The following is a 25,511-nucleotide window of genomic DNA, read 5'->3' on the forward strand; positions in this document are numbered from 1 at the left end:
ACAATATGAGTGATGTCTTACTGTAGTTATTTAGATCATTTGTATTTCCAGGAGCACAGATTATTGACCTAATGATCCTAGTTGTGGATGTGACAAAAGGGATCCAGACCCAAACAGCAGAGTGTCTTGTGATAGGGGAGATAACCTGTGGAAGGATGATCATTGCACTAAATAAAGTTGATTTACTACCTCCAGATAAAAAAGACTCCACGATCGACAAGGTTGATTACTTAAACTTTATTACATTAGATATTTCACTATTTTCATAACCATGCAAAAATGTGTATTTAAGAAAAATAAGATCAATAATTGTACAGTTATTCAAATGCTGCTTCTTTGAGTTCTTGACCACATGGATTGAAACAATGATTTTTTTTTTTTAAATTACCATTTATCTGAAAAAATGTTATTTTGACACATGGTTTTCTGAACGGCCTGTTATCTAGAGAAAAAAGTTAACCAGTGTATCTGGATAATCAATACATTTTTGTATTCTCCTAAATTGATGGTGACCTCAAAATGTTATCTGTTTTCATACATGTAGTTGACTGTGTATTTGCAGGTTTAGGTTCTCTTTCAGATGATAAAGAGACTCCAGAAGACCCTTGAGAATACAAAGTTTGCTGGATGTCCAATAGTTCCAGTGGCAGCCAAACCTGGGGGAACAGAAGTAATTATTTTAAGTCATATAAATGATAATAGTTCTTTATTACATTACAACCACATTTGTTCTTACAGTCACAAAAATTAAATCAATAGGTTCAGCTTTCAGCTAGTTCAGATCAAATATAAAATTAATTCAAGGATGGCAGTAACAAATGGGATTATTCACCCTTAAATGCATCTGAGCTTTTTAGCTCATCATACCTTTATTGTAAGGCCCAGTGAGTGTATGGTGTAGCTCACTGACCATTGTGGTAAGGCCCAGTGAGTTTATGGTGTAGCTCACTGACCGTCGTGGTAAGGCCCAGTGAGTTTATGGTGTAGCTCACTTGACCATTGTGGTAAGGCCCAGTGAGTTTATGGTGTAGCTCATTTAACCTTTTTGGTAAGGCCCAGTGAGTTTATGGTGTAGCTCACTGACCATCGTGGTAAGGCCCAGTGAGTTTATGGTGTAGCTCACTGACCGTCATGGTAAGGCCCAGTGAGTTTATGGTGTAGCTCACTTGACCATTGTGGTAAGGCCCATTGAGTTTATGGTGTAGCTCATTTAACCTTTTTGGTAAGGCCCAGTGAGTTTATGGTGTAGCTCACTTGACCATTGTGGCAAGGCCCAGTGAGTGTATGGTGTGGCTCATGACCATTATGGTAAGGCCCAGTGAGTTTATGGTGTAGCTCACTTAACCATTGTGGTAAGACCCAGTGAGTTTATGGTGTAGCTCACTTAACCATTGTGGTAAGGCCCAGTGAGTTTATGGTGTAGCTCACTTGACCATTGTGGTAAGGCCCAGTGAACTAGCTTATGGTGTAGCCCACTTGACCATTGTGGTAAGGCCCGGTGAGTTTATGGTGTAGCTCACTTGACCATTGTGGTAAGGCCCAGTGAGTTTATGGTATAGCTTACCTGATGATAAGTCCCAGGGAGTAAATGGTATAACTCACCTGACCATAATGGTTAGGCGTAGTGAGATTATGGTATTCATCAGACCATAATGTTTAGGCCCAGTGAGTTTATGTATACCATCAGACCATAATGGTTAGGCCCAGGGAGTTTATGGTATTCATCAGACCATAATGGTTAGGCCCAGTGAGTTTATGTATACCATCAGACCATAATGGTTAGGCCCAGTGAGTTGATGGTATTCATCAGACCATAATGGTTAGGCCCAGTGAGTTTATGGTATTCATCAGACCATAATGGTTAGGCCCAGTGAGTTTATGGTATTCATCAGACCATAATGGTTAGGCCCAGTGAGTTTATGGTATTCATCAGACCATAATGGTTAGGCCCAGTGAGTTGATAGTATTCATCAGACCATAATGGTTAGGCCCAGTGAGTTTATGGTATTCATCAGACCATAATGGTTAGGCCCAGTGAGTTTATGGTATTCATCAGACCATAATAGTTAGGCCCAGTGAGTTGATGGTATTCATCAGACCATAATGGTTAGGCCCAGTGAGTTTATGGTATTCATCAGACCATAATGGTTATGCCCAGTGAGTTTATGTATACCATCAGACCATAATGGTTAGGCCCAGTGAGTTTATGGTATTCATTAGACCATAGTTAGGCTTGTACATGATTGAGTGTGCATGGGGATGATCCATACTACTGTGATATGATTGGATGTGCATGTGAATAGTCTGTGCTACTGTGACATTTTCATTTTGATAATATAATTGAGGATCAACATTTGGAGGAGTGGTCATGATGCAGAACTGATGGGTGAGGGACAAGGGATTGTTTCAGTCATACATTCAGTTCAGCCACCTGCCTACTGTTAGGAGGCAACAACCTAACCAGTTTTGCAGGCAACTTTACAGGGAAGGCAAGAAAACAAGTTTCTCTGCCTCTGTATCAAAGATGTTGACCTGCCAACTTCACCACCTCCAACTGGTTTGGGTCCAACTGCTCAAATTCCAGTCTCATTTCATCACCCTGTTTCCTCAGAATGAGTAGTTGATCCATGTTGTTTTGGAGGAACTTAAGATTTAATTTCATCTAACTGCCTACTCTTTCTCTCTCTCCCACTTTCACGGACATACCATCAGATTGGGAAATGAATGATTTTGTACAGCTGGAGATATGGTTGCTTATCAACAATTGGGTTTTATTCCAGGCTCTTTCTTTTCCAGAAGGTGAATTGCAAGTTAAGGCCAGTCATTATCTCCTGCTAATTCATTGCAGTGGAGGATTTGATCCCATTCTGCCATTTGTTGTGCTCCACTTACAGATGACCTTGCTGACCTGGTGGTGATGAGAAAGTCATATAATATACTGAGGTACAATTATTCCAAGTTGGCTTATGACACAGAATACTCTGGAGAAGCCCCATGTCAGCATGTACTGATGTGAGTACATACAGATGGTGTGCACAGCCATTGTTGGATGTCACTACAGCCAGGCATGTGGGAACCAGGGGATCAGCCTCTCTGCATCGACATTCTTAAAGTGAAGTCTGTCATCAATGCCATTCAGTTCTGGAAGGATCTACTCTGAGGAAAAAAGTCCTAATTTTGTTAGACATTTCTGTAGTGGCAGTCTATCTCCTGTTATGGAAGGCACCAAATCACCTGACCAGTACATTCTGATTTCTTCAATAGAGCAACCAACACCATATCAATGTAAAAGTCTGGCATATTCCTGGCAGACACTCTGTCCTGAAAGTGTCTAATCATTCCCACAGAGGGGCCCCGAGTGGCCGAGTGGTCTAAAGCGCTCTTCGTTACGGATCACTGCCATCTCACCTCTGTCTGCAGCGGTTCGAGTCTAAGATTCAGTCAATGTGGGCATGTGAGAAAGCTTGCCAGTAGCTTCTTGTGGGTCGGTGGTTCTTTCCGGGGTTTTCCGGGTTCTTCCTCCACCATTAATACTGGCCACCATGTATAGCCTATCGTGTGCTGAAAAAATGGCGCTAAACCCCACAACAACAACATTCCCACAGAATGGACTTACCATTAATCAGCGTTTGTTTTTGTGCATCTTGGGAGTATCCAGTGATTTTGTTGCGACAATGTACAATCACAAGTTGCCCACCTTTATCTCTCCAGACCCAGAAGCTTGGGCGGTGGATGTACTGTCAATCATTTGGGAGGGTTGTGTGCCTTTGCATACCCTCCCACAGAAACTGCAGGGTCAGAACTTTAAGATGATTTTAATTGACCCTCTCAGACGGTAAAAGTCCTAGGTGACAGATCTACTTGATCTAATGATAGGAAATTCTGGCAAAGCTGAATACCTCATACAAGCAAGGTCATGGGTGTTCTACCCCTTCTGTGGCTGTCTTCTTTTTCATACTTGGCTCTTGTCCAGACAGCCTTGTGAGAGAAAGAATTTAAACCTTCAGTTATGGAAAGAATCTCATGAGCAAGAAGACCCTCCACTCTGAAGGCTTATGAGGAAAAGTGCAGGGACTGGTACATAGTCAGTGACGAATGGTCTTAGTTCCTCAACTGTCAGACTTTTTTCTCTGACTCATTGAGGAGAATTACCATCAAATTTTTCCACTTATGATATTGGCGACATTTCTTCATCATGGCAGTCATATTGGTCAAGGTAAAGATTTATTAACCTTTTATCCAGTTTTGTTCCAAATCTACCAAATCTCTCACCCTGTTTCCAAAATGGAGTCTCTCCTTGGTTTTCTTCTGGCTCAGTTCTGATTAATTCAAGCCTTTAGCTCACACTGCGTTGAAACTACTATCCTACAAAACATGTTTTCTGATATCAGTTCAGATTGTTTGGTGGTTCTTTTGATGCAAACAGGCTTTGTAGCCAAAAATGTTACTTTCATTTTGCAGTTAGATAATTTCCATACTCTCACTCAAATCCATAGACACATTGAGAGCCACAGCCATACAAGACACTGTTTGCACCCTCAACTATATTTGAAAGTGCAAAGAGGCAAGTCATGGCACATGCAAGTTACCCTTTCATCCACTCAAGGCCGAAAAGAGTATATCACCTCTAAAAGCCTAATTTTATGGCTGAAGCAGGTTTGTGCTTGGTATACTAGAGCAATCTCTGCAAGCCACTCTTGCGATGTTTTAATTTGAGACACAGCAGAAGCTGCTGGCTGGCATGCAGATTCAACCTCCTCCAGTTTTCATCTCTGAGATTTAGCCTCACAGTGACAAACAGTGATTCTGGTGGGTCCGGTCATGACCGTCATACCCAGTTAAAAGACAACACAGACTATTAGCTTTGCTGGATTCACCAGGGAAAATTTCTTGGTAAGAAGATTTCAGTAATCATCTTAAGAAGATTTGGGGATCACAGAGCATGTGACTGTGAGATTAGGAGAATGTGTTATCCTTCTCAATGGGGAATCCAGCCAATATTCCCTTGAAATATACCAAAGTTATAGGTCAGATGCTCAGAATTCCCTCCCATTACTTATTCCTCTAATGTTCATGTGATCTGGGAACATATTTGAAACACAAAGCAAATTTCTAAGTGCTTAAAAACCATCCCACCATGTGAGCATCCTCATTAGTATATTGCTCAGCTTTAAAACAAGTGATGGCAAGAGGGTGTAATGGTCAAGAGTTATTAGCCTTTGTCTATATGAGACATAGCAGAAACATTTTCATTGTTTTTTGCGTTCCTGGATTTGTGAGGTAACAGGCTTGTATTCCAATGTTAATGTGACCAGCTTTAGATAACAAACACTAGCTGAATACTATGGTTAAGAAACAGCAAGAAACAGTAGTTGAATACTTTAGGTAAGAAACACTAATTGAATGCCTAAGGTTCAGATAGATTCTTTAAGATTTTAGTTCTGTATTTCCTTTTTGATTTAGGCGTCTGAAACTGAAGGCTATGGTCTGGCAGACCTGATTGAGACTTTGAGGAATAACACTTTTGTACCAAAGAGGAACCCAGATGGACCATTCATCTTTTCTGTGGACCACTGCTTCTCTATTCGTGGGCAGGGGACAGTCATGACTGGCACAGTTCTGCATGGAAGCATCGCTGTCAATGATGTAAGCTTGTCAAAGTTAGATAATAAGAAAGACATATGCATTGATCTGTTGTGACACATCCATGGCAAGTCAGATGCAGTGGAGAATTTTGTCTCTATGCCTCTTTTGGGCAGCATCCCAGTTTTACTTTTTACAAAATGAGTGCAAACTTGGATTTATAGTACTGTAGTTTCATTTATTTTTAAGGGTCTCCTTTTGTTGTTTCTTTGTAAAACTACATTTTCTTTGATTTGCCTGTAAAGGTTTGCATATCGCTAGGTATTTAATTGTGTGGATTGACCTCTACAATTACCCAGAATAAAGAATGCCAAAAAATTAAAGTATGCCAACAACAAATAGTGGTTGCTCGAATGGCAAGAAAATTACTAGCACCAGTATGAGCACGTGTTAAACACTCAATAAGGTCAAACCCTTACACCATCTTTCCATCCACTTGATCAAAGACACTATGTCTGTCAATTAATAAAGCACATGTATAGAATCTCTTAACCGCTGTCCATAAAGTTGTACCACCTTTACTTTCTGATGGGCATGGCATTAACACAGTGGCTTAAGAGCAGTAAAATTCATGTTGGTCTGTCCTTATGTCCGGTAATATCACCATTTTCCTTAACTCACCCAAGTACAGAGATGTTAACTAAATTGAAAGACAGTGGAACCAGCTCTTTTATATAGCCTGCCTTGTGTGCTTAAGTCACACTTGCTAAACAGGTCATGGAGATCATGAGGGAAAAATAAGACATTACTGGTGAATATCATTGTAATGCATTTGTAGATCTTAAAAACTTGATCCAGTCAATTCTGAATGATAATTGCAGCTCAGATGTGTCAAAGATTAGACCTAATTATCCATGGCTATGAGAAAATTACTTGCTTAATTCAACAGTTTGTACCAGGAGACTTGATTGACATAATGTTGATTCAGTAGTTTTGTCCAAAAGTCAGTGATGTATGGACTTCAGTACTATGCCATGATTATTGTATCCACATGGCATTTCAGTGTTTCAAGCCATCCATCAGTCAAATGGTCCAGACATTCAGTTCGATTTGAATGAAAGATTGATTTGAATAAGTATTAAATCTAATTTTCATGTGATGATATCATTTATTTTTATTTTTAGTAAAACTAGTGTTTGCATTCTTGATGCTTTTTCTCATTTATCTCTATCCTTACCAATTGCACAATATACCACAATATACCAATTTAAGACATGAGTGAAAATAACACATTGCATACAGTATACATGTGGATTGAAACAATATTAAATGCTTTATAATTGTCTTAAATGGTAGAAAAATTAAAATAAAACATGTAAGAGCTAATGTTTTATTATCACATTAAAGTGATGAAGTTGATTTATCAAATAGCTTTGTTAGCTAGGAATTCGTCAATAAGAAAATGGCTGGGAGAACTGCATTACATGTGGCTAATTTTTTATCTGGTCTTTAAATTCAAGGTAGGGGTGCAAACAAAATCTATGAAAATTAGTACCCAGTAACCCACACAACTTAGTGAAACTGCAGTTACTTTAATACTTTTATGGTCAACGAGTTGACTTCATATGGTACTTGAGGTAAAGGAAATTGTTATCAGAACCAGATTAAGCACCAAGCTTGGAATGGCATCCCTTTATTTTCAAACATGCTTATATCAAGTCGAAGATTGTGTGAAGCAGTATCAGCGATTTATGTGTGTATTGATTACATGCCCATGGTGCATCTGCATGGTTTCATCCATCTTACATGTTTAGAAGTATTTAAAGTTAAATTTTCATCAGCATAAATGTGCTTTCTTGGTAAAGAAACTGACTTAAAATGCCTAATGAGATGGTTCACTGTGTTCAGATTTAAACAAAACAAATGTTAGCTCCCACCATAAGCATGTTTAAGATGTACGTTCAGTGAATACAAACTTTGCTTTCAGGATAAGTTTCAGCTGTTCTGTGCTAGTTTGATCACTCTGAGAGCATTTATATTGAGGCTTTTATTGTAGTTATTTTGGTTGTACTATTTAAGTTGCATTAATTATTAATAGTTATTCGTGTTATAGTAATTATTACTAGCTGTTCTATACAAGTTGTAGTAGTTATTACTAGCTGTACTATTAAAGTTTTTACATTAGTAGTTATTACTAGTTGTACCATTTAAGTTGTATTAGTTAATACTAGTTGTGCTATTCAAGTTGGAGTGATTACTGTCTGTATTATTCAGGTTCAGGAATTAAATTTAAAAGTGAGAAATAAATTACAGGCACATTTCAAGGTAGAGAAATCCTTAATTGATAAGTCTCTGAAAATTGGAATGAGCAATGATTATGTCTGTTTAATAAAAGTGAATTAGGCCTTCTCATGCAATCTTAGCTAATTTACTTACATTAAAAAATGATTTTCACTTCATGCTTACATATCTTGATCCTGTTTATTTGATGAAAAGTATGGAACATTTTAGGATGAAGGGCAGTAACTCCTGGAAAATAGGATAGCTAGTGTACACAACATTTAAAAACAATGTGGAACATTTTAGGATGAAGGGAGTAACTCCTGGAAACTAGGATAGCTAGAGTACACAACATTTAAAAACAATATGGAACATTTTAGGATGAAGGGCAGTAACTCCTGGAAAGTAGGATAGCTAGAGTACAAAACATTTAAAAACAATATGGAACATTTTAGGATGAAGGGCAGTAACTCCTGGAAAATAGGATAGCTAGTGTACACAACATTTAAAAACAATATGGAACAATTTAGGATGAAGGGCGGTAACTCCTGGAAAATAGGATAGCTAGAGTACACAACACTTAAAAACAGTATGGAACATTTTAGGATGAAGGGCAGTAACTCCTGGAAACTAGGATAGCTAGAGTACACAACATTTAAAAACAATATGGAACAATTTAGGATGAAGGGCAGTAACTCCTGGAAAATAAGGATAGCTAGAGTACACAACATTTAAAAACAATATGGAACATTTTAGGATGAAGGGCAGTAACTCCTGGAAAATAGGATAGCTAGTGTACACAACATTTAAAAACAATACGGAACAATTTAGGATGAAGGGCGGTAACTCCTGGAAAATAGGATAGCTAGAGTACACAACACTTAAAAACAGTATGGAACATTTTAGGATGAAGGGCAGTAACTCCTGGAAACTAGGATAGCTAGAGTACACAACATTTAAAAACAATATGGAACAATTTAGGATGAAGGGCAGTAACTCCTGGAAAATAAGGATAGCTAGAGTACACAACATTTAAAAACAATATGGAACATTTTAGGATGAAGGGCAGTAACTCCTGGAAAATAGGATAGCTAGTGTACACAACATTTAAAAACAATATGGAACAATTTAGGATGAAGGGCGGTAACTCCTGGAAAATAAGGATAGCTAGAGTACACAACATTTAAAAACAATATGGAACATTTTAGGATGAAGGGCAGTAACTCCTGGAAACTAGGATAGCTAGAGTACACAACATTTAAAAACAATATGGAACATTTTAGGATGAAGGGCAGTAACTCCTGGAAAATAGGATAGCTAGTGTACACAACATTTAAAAACAATATGGAACAATTTAGGATGAAGGGCGGTAACTCCTGGAAACTAGGATAGCTAGAGTACACAACATTTAAAAACAGTATGGAACATTTTAGGATGAAGGGCAATAACTCCTGGAAACTAGGATAGCTAGAGTACACAACATTTAAAAACAATGTGCTTCAGGTTGTTTAAAAAATTCACATCATTCTTTGGTTAAAATGTCACTTTACTCTGTTGATGATAATACAGCCATCACAATGATTATATTATTAAAAATTATTATTTGCTATGGTTACCTTAAAATTTACTTTTACTTGTAGTGCTTTGATAATATGCTAAATGCTTATGCCTTGTGGCAGCATAACCAATCATATTTTTTGTTGTATTAGACTGTAGAGATCCCATCCATGAAGGTAACAAAGAAAATCAAGTCCATTCAGATGTTCAGGAAACCAGTGGAGAAAATTATGCAGGTATTACAATAAAATATGTTTATGGAACCATTTTATCCATATATATCACAAACATTACAAACAACATGGCTTTGAAGTGTTGGTATAAAGCAATTTGATGATCTGCCCATGGTACATTAATACACATATATAAATATTGTTTCAGCATTATGTTATATTTCAACACTCAGATCTTGCCTCTATAATCTCTAAATCTGTGTAATAAAAAAATGATAAGTATAATAATCCTGTCTTCTAAATGAATTAAACATGGAGCAAACATTCATCCAACTCCTCTCTCTCTTTCTCTCTTTCTCTCTCTCTCTCTCTCTCTCTCTCACATGCATAAGGGAGATAATACAGGGATGTGGAGTAAAAGAAGAAAGGAAACTAAGCTTGTACCAAATAGCATACAAAGAGCCTGGGACTCCTTAACAGTTAGGTGTAACTGTTCTTGACATTTTAATACAGTATTCACTGTACCTATGGTAAAAAGTTGCAATAGCCTGTCAGTACTTGTAGCATACATTTATATGTAAGGAGGAATACACATAGTGTAATGTGTTTAATGCTTTGTTTATTTTAATTTGTTTCTTCATGTTTTATTAAATCTTTTAATAAGGGTCTAAAAACATTATTTAATATTAAAATGTCCACCCTCCCTCAACCATTCTCGATCATTGTTTGGTTTGGTAAGGCAGCAGACCAATTAGCCCATGAAGAAACATAAGAATAGGAAGTGAATAAATGCATTTATGGTAAGTCTCTTCAACCTCATCAACATCGCTCTCTATTGTACAGTTTGTCTGCATGTTTTACCACAGTGTATCTTCCACCCAACCCCCTCTCTCTTTGTCTCTGGACCTTCATAGAACACAAAATTCCATTGAAAGGCAAGCATGGCTGATGTTTGTCTGTGTCATGCAGTGATGTCTCTGGACCTATGTATGATGGAAAAATGTAGTCACGTGAAGCAAAGGAAAGTTAGAAATGTAGGTTAGAAACAGTTATATGGTTGGGAACAATGTTTATTAAATTGTATGAATGACTTAGAGGAACTGTAAATACATTTAAATGTTTGAATAACTTCTTGCTGGTTCTTTGATTCGCTTTGTTTACATTTCCAGTTCATATAGTTATGCTGGCCTCTATGTGAAATCCAGTTCGTTTAATTATGCTGGCCTCTATGTGAAATCAAGTGCGTTTAATTATGCTGACCTCCATGTCAAATCCAGTGCGTTCAGTGTTAACCATGCTGTATTGTGTTTTGCATTCTTCATTTAAACCATCCTTATTGTTTAAATCATAAGTGCATCTTATATTTATTTAATCAGTATGAATGAAGCTAGAAGTTAAACATTTAAAGATTATCAATTTGCTTAGAAGATTCTCAAAAGGTTAAGAACTACGTTTTGTAGCGGACACACTGGAGTTCATTCATTGTGTCTAAATACAATAGCTTGTAGTCAGTGTTAACTGCTTTGGAAATGCAAGTATTTGTATGTGGTATAAATAAAATATATTTATATTATGTATGGTGCATCTTTGACATACCACTCACATATATATATTTGTCTGTGCCATGACAGGCCATCATATGCTGGATTATAAGTGTATCACACGATTCAAAACGTGAAATTTTTATGTCAGAAATCTCTGGTCTTATTGTGGGAGCAAGGCATCACCTAGCTTTATCATGTAAGCAATGCAGCATGCTGGTCACATCATGTTAACATAGCAACATGCTGGTCTTATCATGGGAACCCAGCAGCATGCTGGTCTAATCATGGGAGCAAGGCAGCATGCTGGTCTTATCATGGGAGCAAGGCAGCATGCTGGTCTTATCATGGAAGCAAGGCAGCATGCTGGTCTAATCATGTGAACATGGCAGCATGCTGGTCTTATCCTGGGAGCATGGCAGCATGCTGGTCTTATCATGGGAGCAAGGCAGCATGCTGGTCTTATCCTGGGAGCATGGCAGCATGCTGGTCTTATCATGGGAGCAAGGCAGCATGCTGGTCTTATCATGGAAACATGGCATCATGCTGGTCTTATCATGGGAGCAAGGCAGCATGCTGGTCATATCATGGGAGCAAGGCAGCATGCTAGTCTTATCATGGGAACATGGCAGCATGCTGATCTTATCATGGGAGCAAGGCAGCATACTGGTCTAATCATGGGAGCAAGGCAGCATGCTTGTCTTATCATGGGAGCAAGGCATCATGCTGGCTTATCATGGGAGCAAGGCAGCATGCTGGTCTTAACCTGCTTCACTTGGGCAAATGTTTACCAGAGATTGATTGAATATTTATATGAATATGAAGGTTTCATATCTTAGAAAGTGATTTATAGAATAAGTTGCAAAATCCAAATATGATCATTATCCTTACATGCTATGTTATTATGTAGATAAGTAATGTTCCACTTACCAGTAATTTGTAGTGTGGCTGACACCTCAAAATCAGATGTGTCTAATCAGATAAAACCAAGCTGTTAACCTAAAAATTAGAGGGCCATATCCTTAAAATAATCTGCAAGATGTGCATGATACATATCTCCTGGAAGAAAACATCACATGCAAACTTTATTTATGTAATTTCATCTTGTCTCTGAACTGCAAGACATAGTCAACATTACCTGCAAAGATGATTTCATTAGTAATGTTGCTTAGTTTGAAAGTCAGATAACTTTTATACGAGCAGCTTTATTGAACTGTAACTTGGGTCTGGTATTGTTATATGTCTACTCTTTTATGCTAGTAGTTCCTCTCTTGCCTTGTTAAGCAGAGTCAAAACACTGTTCACAAGTGATGCACCATGTTACATGGTATTCCTGTTATTTTGGCCCTGTGTGTACATGATTAGCAGTTTTGAAACAAAGGTAAACACTGGACCAATTAATTATCCCCAGTAGGAGTGGAAGAATTTGCTTTTATGTGTCTAAGCTTTGGTTCCCATAAAATGTTCGCTTTTTCTGAAAGGGCTATATGAATATGAATGACACTCATTTTTCCATGTTGAATGCTTGACTAGAATTTAGTAATATTGAAATCTAGTAGCTTGTATTATGAAAAAATACCAGTTTATGTCTTTTGTTGGATAGAACATCCAAATTGACATAAATTGGACTCGTCATAATTAACATAGGTTCAAGTTTTCACAGACTGTTTTACTCTTTCAGGGAGACAGGGCTGGTATCTGTGTGACCCAGTTTGACCCCAAGCTGTTAGAGAGAGGGACAGTTTGTACCCCTGGGGCTCTACCCACGATTGAAGCAGCGATCATCTCTGTTCAGAAAATACCCTACTTCAAGGGCACAATCGCCTCAAAGGCAAAATTCCATATCACAAGCGGGCATGACACAATCATGGGGAAAGTAACATTTTTTGGTCTTTATGAAGAACATAGTAATATGTCTAACAGATCCATTTCTTCAGAGGAAACTTTCTTTGATCTCAACAAAGAATATAAATATCAGGATCAATTTCTTACAAAATCAACACAATCGGAAGAATCTACAGAGAAGAGCATGGATATTCCAAATCAGCAGTTTGCTCTAATTGAATTTGAAAAGCCAGTCACATGTCAGATTAACAGCTTGATAATTGGCTCAAAGCTAGATACAGACATTCATGCTAACTTGTGTAGAATAGCTTTTCATGGCCATCTCTTATTGGGCATTGTTGATGCTAAAGAAAGGGAAACAACTCTTCCCAAAGTGAAGGTATACAAAACAAAAGTAAAAGAGGGACAAGTCGATCGAGTGATTGATGAATATTACTTAATTGGAAAAAACCTGTTCAAGAAAGAGACAAATATTCAGGCCTTTACTGGTCTGAAGTTGACATTATCCTCAGGAGAAAATGGAGTGATAGAAGGAGCATTTGGGCAGAGTGGGAAAATAAAAATCAGGATTCCAAGTAAGCATATGGTTATTTATTATTTATAGCAAAACTTGCCTTGAGAGAACACTGATTCTATCAACTACAAAAAAGGTCACTCAAGACAAGTTATTTCCTAATACCATTAAATTATAAAACAAATCAAATCATACTTTACTGTTCTGAGCTTAAATGGCGTGAGTCTTTTAAATTAGGTTTTACTGTTACTATATTTCTTTCTCCATTTATATCAAAAAGAAAACGAGAATTTAACATTTTATATAACAGGGTTTAATTATGAATGATATAATAGCTTCAGGAACATGTGAACATTGCAATCATTTATTTGTGAAACAGCATGTTACTCTTTCGGTGGGCATTTTGTATCATAGTACCATGTGAATATAGTTAGGAAGCATAATTATACAATGAAAAATGTTCTGTTTTCATTTAGATGAATTTAGAATGGCCAATTCTGAAAATCTTGCTAAAATTCAATATGGTGTGCCACCATTGAATCAGAACATGCGAAAGCATGTATAACTTAACGGGTGGAAATTTTCATGAATCCTGCATTTGTTTTTAATTCAAAGAAATGTAGAAATGACATGATTTGCTCCTGTATAGCATTACTCTTGTGGACTGCCATTTAAGTTGGTTGAAGAGTGATGGTAATGAGGAAAAACAAATTTGGTTTAACTACAAGTTAAATTCTTTTTTTAAAATGAGTGTATAATCACATTAGGCTGAAACTTATTAGACATATTGATTTCTTTAAGGAAATTGCACCAGAAGCTTAACTGACTTTGACTTATCTCAGGTACCATCACACTTTAAAGAACTGAAAATGTCAACAGAGTTGAAAAATGCAACCAATAGATGCCTGGATTTACTCGACAAGGAAAAAGATATCAGAGCAGATAAAGCACTCTAAACAGTGCAGCAATGTGAATATGGACTGCCATATTTGTGAAAACTGCTTCCAGGTTTATTGTAAATGGTGATGGAACTAAAGTTGTACCGATTAATCGGTCACACTCATAATCAGGCCAATTATTAGAATGATTGATATCAGCAGAAATAATCTATGCCAAAATATAAATTCAATCATAAAATCTTGACATGGAATTGAATTTTAAATCAGAAATAAAAAGTAGAAATTAAGGAATAAACATTTAATTTGGGGGTTAATTGAAAGACAACATTTTCTTGAAAGTAAATACTTTTTAACACACTTGCTGTAAACTACTGCTGATTGTCCGCACACAACAAATTATCAATACCATTCATGCACTCATCCCAATCACAGCAGCCAGCCAGCCAATGAGGCCTTGTGTGTCTGTTGAACTTCCAGCACACATTAGCAGATAGCTAGGCCGATTAGATAGCTAGCGAAATTTCCTACTATTACGAAATTATGACTTTCTTTAGCCAGTCCTGTAGTGCTGTTAGCCAACGAATAGCGGTACAAGATTAGAGCCATTTCTGTGAGCCTCGCTTTCGAATGCAATGTTTCGATCTGAGACGTTATAGAAGCTTTTGGCTGGCATGCAGAGTAAACCTTCTTAAATTTTTACATCAGAGATTTAGTGTTGCAGAGACAAACATTGGATCTGGTAGGGCCAGTGGCAGCAGCACAGGTGGCCACCAGACCCAACTAGACCAATCAACACAGCTCATTAGCTTTGCTGGATTTGCTAGTGAAAATTTTGGTGGGTTAGAAGATCTCAACTTCATCTTCTCAGCCATGTGTGTGTGTATGTATATATATATATATATATATATATATATATATATATATATATATATATATATATATATATATATGTATGTATATCAAAGGATCTCGGGCTGTATTGCTTAGGTAATTAGGAGAATGGGCTATCTTTCATATGAGGAATCCAGCCACTCATCTCCAGAAGGATACCTGAGGTAGAGGCCGGATGCTCAGCATCCCCCTCCTCCTATTCCTTATTCTCCTGATGTAATCTGATTGGGGAATGTATTCAAAGGATGAAGCAAGTTTTTAAAGTAAATTATGTTTCTCAGAGAATACATACCCAATCGTATTACTTAAAAACCCTCCCAACCACCCCGTCATGCAAGCATCCATGTTAATGTCTTGCACAACTAAATCTGATGACACCTGGTGGTGTCAAGGGGAGGTAATGGGCAAGAGTTACTACCTTTTGTCTATAAAAAACGTATACAATAAGATGATTTTAGTCTTTTAGTAGGGCTCGATTTGTGAGGTAGCAGATAAATATTCCTAACGTAATGTAATTGGGTATGTAATTTGCATTTTTATTCTGGCAAGTGTAAAATAACCCCAAAAATCTTGAAAAGAAAAGCTAAAGAAGAATATGGATTTTCATTTTCAGATTATGACACCAATTAAAAAAAGGCATGCATTATAACACTCTGCTCTAAATTTATTCACCTTACATTTTTAGTTACTTTTTAAGCCATGTTGAAGCCACAACTATGACCAGATTCCTACCAGGATCTTTTTTTTTCAGATTGGTTGCAGCCTTTTCATGCCCATTTTAACCTTAGATGCAAATCAACTATGTTTTCAAACAATAAAGCCCCTTGATTTGTTTCTGTTGGATTGTGGATGTGGTCATAACTCCCACTAAATTGTTCCTTTATTCGACTTGTTGAACATTTCTTGATTTTAATTCTTGAATGTGGAGAATTTTTTAATATTTTATTATCAATAAATATTTTAATTTCTTGTTTTGTGCAGAGTTATGGCAGCCATGTCAGAAAAACCTCAGAGCAATGTTACCTCATTTAAAATACAGGTCACTTTAGTATTTGCCATGAAAAGTAGCATGTAGTTGTGTTTTATGGCACCCAAGTGGCATGTGTTATACACAGGTAACAATGCATTTGATTTAATATCTTGATAGCAGGCAAATCTAGTTGGAGATGTGAAAATAAATGTAAAATACATCAGATGAAACCGTTCAGGTTCTGATGACTGTCATGAAAAATCTAATCAGCGTAATCCATATTCATTAGCTTCACAAAAGTTTATCTCATCTCACAAGAAATACACTTTTATACCAACAGATGGTCTTTCCAAAGAGGTTGTAAAGAAATATTCAGTAACCAAGAAAAAAGGCAAAGGAAAAGCTACTGAGGAAGAGTCCAATGAGGAACAGCCTTCAGCAGATCTTGAACCAGTCAGAATCTTCCTGACATTCAGGCGCTATGTATTTGATCCAGAAAAGAAAATGAGACAAACATAGTTTTTGGACAGATTTCAAACTATCATTGGCAACAGAGGGAGCTGCATGGAAAATTATTGTATTTGGCAATCACGTGTAGACAAATTGTTATTTTATTTAAGACCTTTTTTAAAACATATTCACTCTTACATTATGAAGCAGGTTTTTACAAATGAAATAGTACTTTGTTAATCTATACTCCCCAGGAACACAATAAAAGGTTCTGATAAGTAGAAATGGAGATGTATGGGGTAATCTGCATCTACATGTTTGGGATGTATGGGTTATGAGGATATACTTCTAATGAAATGAAAATTATGTTTCAATTAGTGAGGTGCTGGTGTAGATCCTAGTGTGTCAATAAGCTATTACATTTTTTTTCTTTTATAATTGCATTCAGGATATGATGATTAATTAATTGTGTCACATGACAAACCTTTTGCCATAAGTCTTAGAAAAATGGCCCTTAAAATACAAACTTACGGAATAAAAGTAAAAGCCATGGAAAAATGATTGTTGCTGAAAAATCCAGATAATTGGTTCATCCATTATTAATTTTGAATTAAGGTTTCCTTTTTTAAATTAGTGGAATTAGTCAGGGAACCAGACAAACTTTAAAGTAGTACCTCAGATGCTTTAAACTGCGCATAAATTTTCATGTGAAGCATGATCAAGCTGTTGATGATAGAATTTTTAAAAATGGCATCCAGAATGCAATGCATGTTGAAGACAAAATGGAAATTAAGCCTCTTAGAAAGTGCTGATAATCAACACAGAAGAATAAAAAGGAATATTTAGATTCTTGTGAATAAAATCTGGAAGGGACACAGTTACGTTTATTGGGCATCTCTTGTCAATTTGAGTATTCTCATGGCGGGAGATATGATTGTCTTCATGTGAAATGGAAATAAATTCCAAGACATGTGAAGTTGAAATATAGTAACAAGCCATTGAGCTGCATAGGGTTTGGAGCTAAAGTTTATGCAACTGTACTAGTGGCAAATAAGGTCTGCATGTACTTTACAAATTTTCAGTTGAATATAATGTTTACTGTTGCTGATTGTTTCAGATACTTTACTTTTAAAGATGTTTTCCAGTTTTTAAAATTGCAGTTTATGATATTTTGTTACACCTTACTGAAAACTGGTCAAGCCTACAGAAAAAAAAAATCAACTGCCTTACTCAGATGGTCTCATCAGAGTTGGCATGTCTGGAATAATAGAATCTGTCGTATACATTCATGTAGGTTAATAAAATTCCACCCTTGGGTCAGAATTTATATCAGACATGAGGCTTTGTCAAAGTAAACATATCAACTAGTGTATACTGTTGTAACTTTCAAATTAGAAAAACTTTGATAAAAAATTTCTTTACCTTATGACACAACATAAATTGTTAGGTTTACACGGGGACTCAATTTCAACTACTGATCGCTTTAGTATGTACATGTGTTGCAATTAATGTTTATCTAGATTATTGTGAAAAAATGTTCAAGTGATGGTGGAAATGAAGTGTTTGTTAATTGATGGAAATGAAATGTTTGTTAATTGATGGAAATGAAGTGTTTGTTAATTGATGGAAATATGAAAATGTTTGCTTGTTGTTTGGAAATCAGGAGGTGTTTGCTGTTTTGTGTGCACTATGCTGGCAGTAGACAGAATAATCAGTGTGTCAGGATGGCGGTCATGTAAGGTAGGATAGAGTTATCCAGTACTGGTTTTCAGCACTTCAAAACTTGGCTGTCCATATACACAGATGTGGGAATGACATAATATTGCCCTCTTGGATAACTAATCCCCTTCATTTCTCAACAAAAAGATTTTTTTGACAAAAAATGGAGTGGTTTGCTGTTTTATTTGTCAAACTTAGACAGTCACTGTGGTATTAAATGTTTCAGGGTTCCTGCTTGAAAATGATTTTCTGATACTTTGATTACAGACAAAACTGTAGGTGAAGGTATCTTTTCTTACTCCTATGTATATTCCAGGATAAGTTGGTAAAATTAGTTAATAATAAAAAAACTCTGATGCCTCCAGTACACCTATTTCTTCCACTTCAGCCTCAATGTCTGTTTCAATCCCTTTAAGAGCTTCTTCCCTTAAATAGAGCCTTTTAAGGCATTTGACTTAATTAAATATGAGACCATGTTATCTGCTTTCTCTGCAAGTTTTTCTGCAGTATCATAATGTTATTATATGTCCTTTTCTAGTCTTATCTTGGGGCCCTGAGTGGCAGAGTGGTCTAAAACGTAACTGTTATGGATCACTGCAATCTCACCTCTGTCTGTGTGGGTTCAAGTCTCATGTTTGGCCAATGTGGGAATGTGAGAAACATTGCCAGTAGCTTCTCGTGGGTCAGTGGTTCCTTCCAGGGGTTTTCCTGGGTTCTTCCTCTACCATTTATACTGGCCGCCATGTATAGCCTATCCTGTGCTGAAAAGAGGCATTAAACTATACAGCAACAGCTAGTCATATCTTCTTTGCAGTTTAGCAAATTCATCATTCCTCTCCCTTTTTAATTTTTTATCTTCTACTGCCATCTCCTCCAGGCGAGTCCCGTATTTGGACTCTCACGTGCAGCTGCCATGTGCATGCCACTTATAACTGTAATAATCTTTAGTCCTCCAGTTCTACTTAAATGGTCACATTTTGACATCTTCTCCTGCATGTTGTCAATCATAATCATTTACATTAAAACCTCTTTCAACCTGAGCTTGACAATGAGAAAGCAACAAGATGGTTTGTATGAATGACCACAGATTATCAGTGCACAAAATATCAAATAGGAAGATAGCCCCTCTAATTTTAGATCAAGCCCGGTCAGTATATGCACATTACATCTAGCATGTATAAACAGTAAATATTTGCACAGCTATTAAAATAACTTTGCGCAGGATCCACCATTAGAAACTAGCAAATGTCTGCTTGTAGGGTCTCATCACTATTGACATGCTTTGGCCATACATGGGAAGCAAAGCCAAATACTGGCTAGACTCTGGTGATGGTTCATATTTAGAGCCATTTTTAGATGATGGTTGATCACATGTGGTTGGTGTAGTTTGAGTTGCAGTTGATCATGTGTGGTTGGTGTAGTTTGAGTTGCAGTTGGTGATTTTTTTGATGCTGATGCCAACACCGGGTTTCTTTGACCAGATTTAGTGGCATCACATACCTTGAAAAATAAAGCTACAGAGACAGTTTCCACTCTATGTTTATTTTTGTGCATCTCCAGTTTCATATGTGATGTCAAAACGGACTCTACTATGTTGGAAATATTTTCTTACTTTGAACACAGAACACTTTCAGGTTATAAAATATTACTCATTTAAGCCATCCATAAAAATGCTCATCATCTAAACATGCATCGTTGAATGATGTTTTATAGTCTGGCATCTTAAATCATTACAAAATGAAATGTGACAAACAGAATTTAGTCTTGCCACTGTAGCTGGTACAAATCAAACTATGTGAATAAAGACAGGTTTCCAGGATATTTTTGACAAACTTAAATTCTATTTTGGATTCCAGGACCTCGTCAGAAATTGGGAGCGGTGTGGAAACCCTGTATTTGCATTCAAGTTTGGAACAAGTGGTGGGCGTATGTATTTAAGATTTTATCAAATAAGGAATGCAGTATTGTTCATACAACTTTCAGGTGTTTTGCTTATACATTTTCATTCACAGGTCATTGTTTTAATCATTGTACAATTTTACGTTAAGGTATGGTGTACAACATAACATTATTTTATGGTGTTTTACATTACAGCAGTGTACAACTTCACGTAACTTTATGGCTTAGTACACTATATCAGTGTACAGTTTTACATTAAGTTTTAGTATATTAATCAGTGTACAACTTTTACCTGATGTGATGATGTCTTGCTACACTAAATCAGTATATAGCATACAAATTTACATTAAATTATAGTGTGTTGGACCGCATTACTGTACAACTTCACGTTAAGTTGTGTGTTACACTAAATCAATGTACAGTTGTACTTTTAAGTTACAGTATATTACACTACATTTCTTGCCTGTGATATTGGAAAACTCTAATCTTTAGACAACTTGAACTGAAAAAGGGATACGTATTATATGATTCAATTTGAACCAATTTCAGAAGTCATTGTATTTCCTAAAAAAAACTCTGTTTTGTGCAAATTGATGAAAATGTTGTTGAATTCATTCAAAATAGAAGTACCATAAGCATTTGGAGTGTTGTTGGCCTTACCTGCAGTTAATGTTACTTTCAATTAGTGAGGTCATACACACTTATATCTTTTGTGGACTTGTTTGAAAATTAATGTCTTAATGTATGCTCAGTTATAATCCAATAGGGAAGAACTAGTTGACTATGGGGAGAGGGTGATAAGAATGTGAATACATTACAATATGTTGTTGTGGTGGGGTTTAATGCCAATTTTCAGCACATGATTGGCTATGCATAGCGGCCAGTATTAGTGTTGGAGGAAGAACCCAGGAAGAACCACCAACCCACATGACATTACGATATGTATGCATGTCTCTGTGTATGCAAGAGAATAGTGTAAAATCATCTTGATGTTCAATTTTCATATCCATACACAAATTGGCTTTTATAATCTTTTTATTTCTTTGTTATTAAAACCTTTTTGTAATACAAAAATATATTTAATATGTAAATATGATGCCCTATCACTATTTCTATAACAACCCCCCACCCCATTGTTATCAGGTGAATACTAGCCATGCTTTTAGATCTTAGTAATTTAAGTTGCTGGAATGAGATTTTTATGTTTGCAAACCATATTGTGTGTATGTTTGTGTGTGTGTGAGAGAGAGAGAGAGAGCAGTATGGTCATGAATCAAAAGGAGTCATCATGATAATTTAATAACAACATGAACTTTATTCAGACTGAAAAGTCTTCCATCAGACAAATTACAAATATATGTGATAAATATACAATATATAACATGTGATATAAATACAAAAGCAACAAAATCATAGAATGTATATACGAGTATCCCTGCACAGTGTTCACTGTAAGAAATAATACACGAGTCTGGAATGAGAGTAGATTTTTGCAATGAATTTGCATTATAACACATTTCATGGATGGTATGTCAACGCTAGTGGCTACTTAAGTCAAATGTATCATACAAATATTTGGCTTGTTTAAACCTAATATCTTGTTAACTTGCATGAGTTCAATTGTTAAAAAACTTCAGTTTTATGTAAACAATACTAACGTATTTATTTCATACGAAGATATTGGTTCACAAGATACACAAATCCAAAGTGAGACTTGTCTTCTCTATAATAGACACATTTTACATACAGGATTGATAACAGGCTAAAACTGCATATCTTCATTTCATCCCTAAATGTATAAGATCATGTGATTACTCAAGTATACATTATGTGTACCTGTAAAAATGCATCGTTTCAGCTTCAGAAAATTGTACATGTAGTAAAAATACAAGATGCTCTTACAATATGCGCTATCAAAACATTTCACATGAACAGACATGATCCATAACAAGTGGAAAAACATTCCCATCATAACCGATGATTTCATGGATGATATATCAAGCACATGTTTCTCTTGTGCTCTTTCTATCTGCTGAATGATAAAATGCATGTTTACCATAGTATTCTCCAGCAGAACCCTAACCCTCCATCAATGAATCAATGCAATGGCATCTGCTAGCACTGGTTTGATAATGCATACTGAGTATTCTTCATGACAATTTAGAAATGAAAATCAACCCAATATCAAGTCATACATGAAGTCATATTCCAAGTAATAAGGACCTTATGTTTCTCAAACAAACAGACGGACGTACACATATACACAAACTCACAATCTTGACCATTATTCCTCCATGTCACTCTCACTGTCCTCACAGTCTGACTCATCAACTGGGTATGTCTGCAGCATCTTCAAGATGGTCACCCTAGTTCATAATGGCTTCTTGTGGAGTTTCCTGATATCTATCATGTCCTAACAACCAAAGGACGTATTATGTGCACTAGTCCCAACACAACAGGCGCCAGCAGTACCAAAAGGTTATCTATGTTGCATTGTATATGATGAATAAACAAGTGTCTACTCTCTATTTGGGCTTTCAAGAAACCAGACTGTTCATCATTTACAAAGATCTGATAGCTTTCCTCATCATCATCATGAGCATGGATGTACCTTTGTGCAAGGTTGAACTGATAAATCCGAAGTGTGATATATCTGAGCTCTTCATCTGACAAAATTGGGAATTTCTGTGCTGCATTTATTCTCCTCCAGTTGAGAGAATGCTTTGTGAGCCCCTTCCTCTCAACCCTTTCCTTCAAGGCGTTACCTTGCCTAGCTAGTATGGACATTTTAGCAGCAATCACTTCAAATTCTTTGGCTCCAGTGTCGAGAGGTCTTTTATATTTATTGTATATTGCTGCAATAATATGATAAATGGTATCTGTAAATTAGGAAGAATGTGTTTTAAATATCTCCATTGCTTCAATCTGTTGTTGTCAGACTCTACATCCTAAATGATGTTTGTAACTGTGGTATTGTTTCAGGGCGAATTGAGTTTGCTTCTTCAGATTGTACTGTTTTTTGTCCCCTGTACATAAATGAAGCAAAGCAATGCATGTGCAAACACTTTTGATTCTACTCTCTTGTAACCCTGAGGTGGATAGTTGCTTGCAAAGGTTTGAAAAATCGGCTGTATTGAAATCTGTAAGGATTCAATGTTTGTCATCATCCAAGGCATTTGGATCATCAGATCTACTCTTTATTGTCTCCTTTGTAAGACTGTATTACCCATTTCATTCAGGATGTCCGTAATTCAGTGGGGTTAAAATTTGACCCACACTCAGCAGTCTGCAATATGTGGTCGTTGAACGACCCCTCGTTCAGATGAACTGGATAGCAGTGAGCACCAGATGGGAGAAAATCATCTTATATAGAAAGAGATCATGTTTTCATTTTTGTGTAATGATCACCAATTTTGGACCAAACCGTCGGCAAATAAAGCAGTTTGAATGGCTACATAAAGTAGAGGAATGGACAGGGTGATGTTCCTTGAAATTCCATCATGCCCCCATACGTTGATCTTCAGTTCTATACACGGGATCTTCATGGCATTTCCTGGTAGCTGGTAGCTGTATGTGTTATTGAACAAGTATTGATGGAGTCTTGATTATGGTAATATTTCTGTCTAGAATGATTGCATGTTATACTGCCAGTACTGGAGTGCATAACGAATGTTTTCCTTCGGAATTCTTGCAGAGATCTGTTGCAGTCACCATGTAAGCTTCTCCTTGCATTGGTCATTGTCCATTATGAATAAACTATGCACAGAAACAGTTATCTTCCACTTCCTGGCATTTTGAAAATAACCTGGTAAAATAATTCAAAGTTTACTTAAAATAGTTCTACTTGAGATTATCTATCAACCAGTATTTGGCATTTATTTACAGGAGTAAACAAGGTGAATCACAACATATTTGATTGAGGAATATCAACAAATAGTGACTTTTATTAAGAAATATAAAGAGAATATGTGGTTTTTTATCAGTTGATAATGGATGTATTTCATGTATTTGGTGAAAAGATTAGTTTATCACCCATAATTGATTGATATAATTGATGGGATTGGTTGAATTGAAACTGGTACATTCTCAAAAAAGATATTTGTATAAATGTAATTCTTGTTCCATATTCAAGTTAAGAATTCACAAATTTTGGAAAAGAAAATAATTATTCCAAAAATATGGTCCTTGTCAATTTCTAGCTTGTTTCTCATTGTGAGAAGTGGACATAATGTTGTCAATAAAAATAGCAAAGAAATAAAAGGAATAATTCTCTCCAGTTAATTGTCAAAACTATTTGTCTCAAAACCCGCAAATTCAAAGACTAGCGTTAAAAAAAGAAATAATACACATCAAAATGTACCTTGGTGAGACTCAGTCTTTGTTTCAAATGTTTTAACTATCATAGCCATCAATCTTTCAGACAGCATTGAAGTAACTAATGCATGATTGTCTTTTTTCTTTATATTAGTAATAAATACCCAAATGCAATACATCATTTGTTATTGTCATCAATTTCCAGACTTGTATTTTTTTATGACAGATAACCAAACATAACTCTATTGTTTGCAGACTGATTTGGCATTTATGATACATTGAATGAGCTTGTCTTGAATGAATGGATGCAGTATATAATTCTATTTTTAAATGGATAAGAACAGATGTAACATAATATTTACCTCCAAAAACATTTCTCAGATGATTTTTACAGCAGTTCTCAAACTGATGACAAACTCTGAATGTATCATGCCATCACCAACACTGATGTACATTTCTTGTACGAGCAGAATTAAAGTATTTTCAAAAGTCAAATATGTTGAAGTGCTCGAGTTTAATGTACACTCTAATTTGTGTCTGCAGTCAGTTCTCAAGTAAATAGTAAACTTTGATGAGAATATTCATTGGTCATGTTTACAAGAACTTAAGTCACCATGCAACATGTCAGGAAAATTCTTGACAATTTTTTTTTTAAAACTATTGCACCCGTTATTCCTAGAGAATGTATAAGTTTTCTGTGAAAATGATTTTATCTGTTTATTATAATAGAAAGGTCAGTTTAAGTAGTACATGTTCATTTAAGAGAGACAAGATAGCAAGTAGTGCCAATGGACTTAAATTTTCTCATTTTTCCCATGGTCCATGTGCAAGAACAAACCTGAGTAATCATTGTTAACATTCTGTAAAAGTATGAAA

At 36.1% G+C, this 25,511-nt stretch overlaps 1 protein-coding gene across 1 annotated transcript in view; it reads left to right on the plus strand.

The window, feature by feature from the left end:
* Positions 1-24,811, plus strand: part of LOC149780402 (selenocysteine-specific elongation factor-like) — a 39,480-nt gene extending 14,669 nt beyond the window's left edge. Inside the window, exons 2-7 of the mRNA XM_089937326.1 lie at positions 52-221; positions 581-670; positions 5,464-5,646; positions 9,573-9,656; positions 12,816-13,554; positions 16,594-24,811. Coding sequence (XP_089793452.1) covers positions 52-221; positions 581-670; positions 5,464-5,646; positions 9,573-9,656; positions 12,816-13,554; positions 16,594-16,772 — 1,445 coding nt within the window. The 3' untranslated portion in view covers positions 16,773-24,811. The remainder of the gene's footprint in view (positions 1-51; positions 222-580; positions 671-5,463; positions 5,647-9,572; positions 9,657-12,815; positions 13,555-16,593) is intronic.
* Positions 24,812-25,511: the final 700 nt, after the last annotated feature.

The sequence above is a fragment of the Sinohyriopsis cumingii genome, chromosome 16 (assembly GCF_028554795.1).
Source record: "Sinohyriopsis cumingii isolate HCF-2022 chromosome 16, ASM2855479v2, whole genome shotgun sequence".
Lineage (NCBI taxonomy): Eukaryota > Metazoa > Mollusca > Bivalvia > Unionida > Unionidae > Sinohyriopsis > Sinohyriopsis cumingii.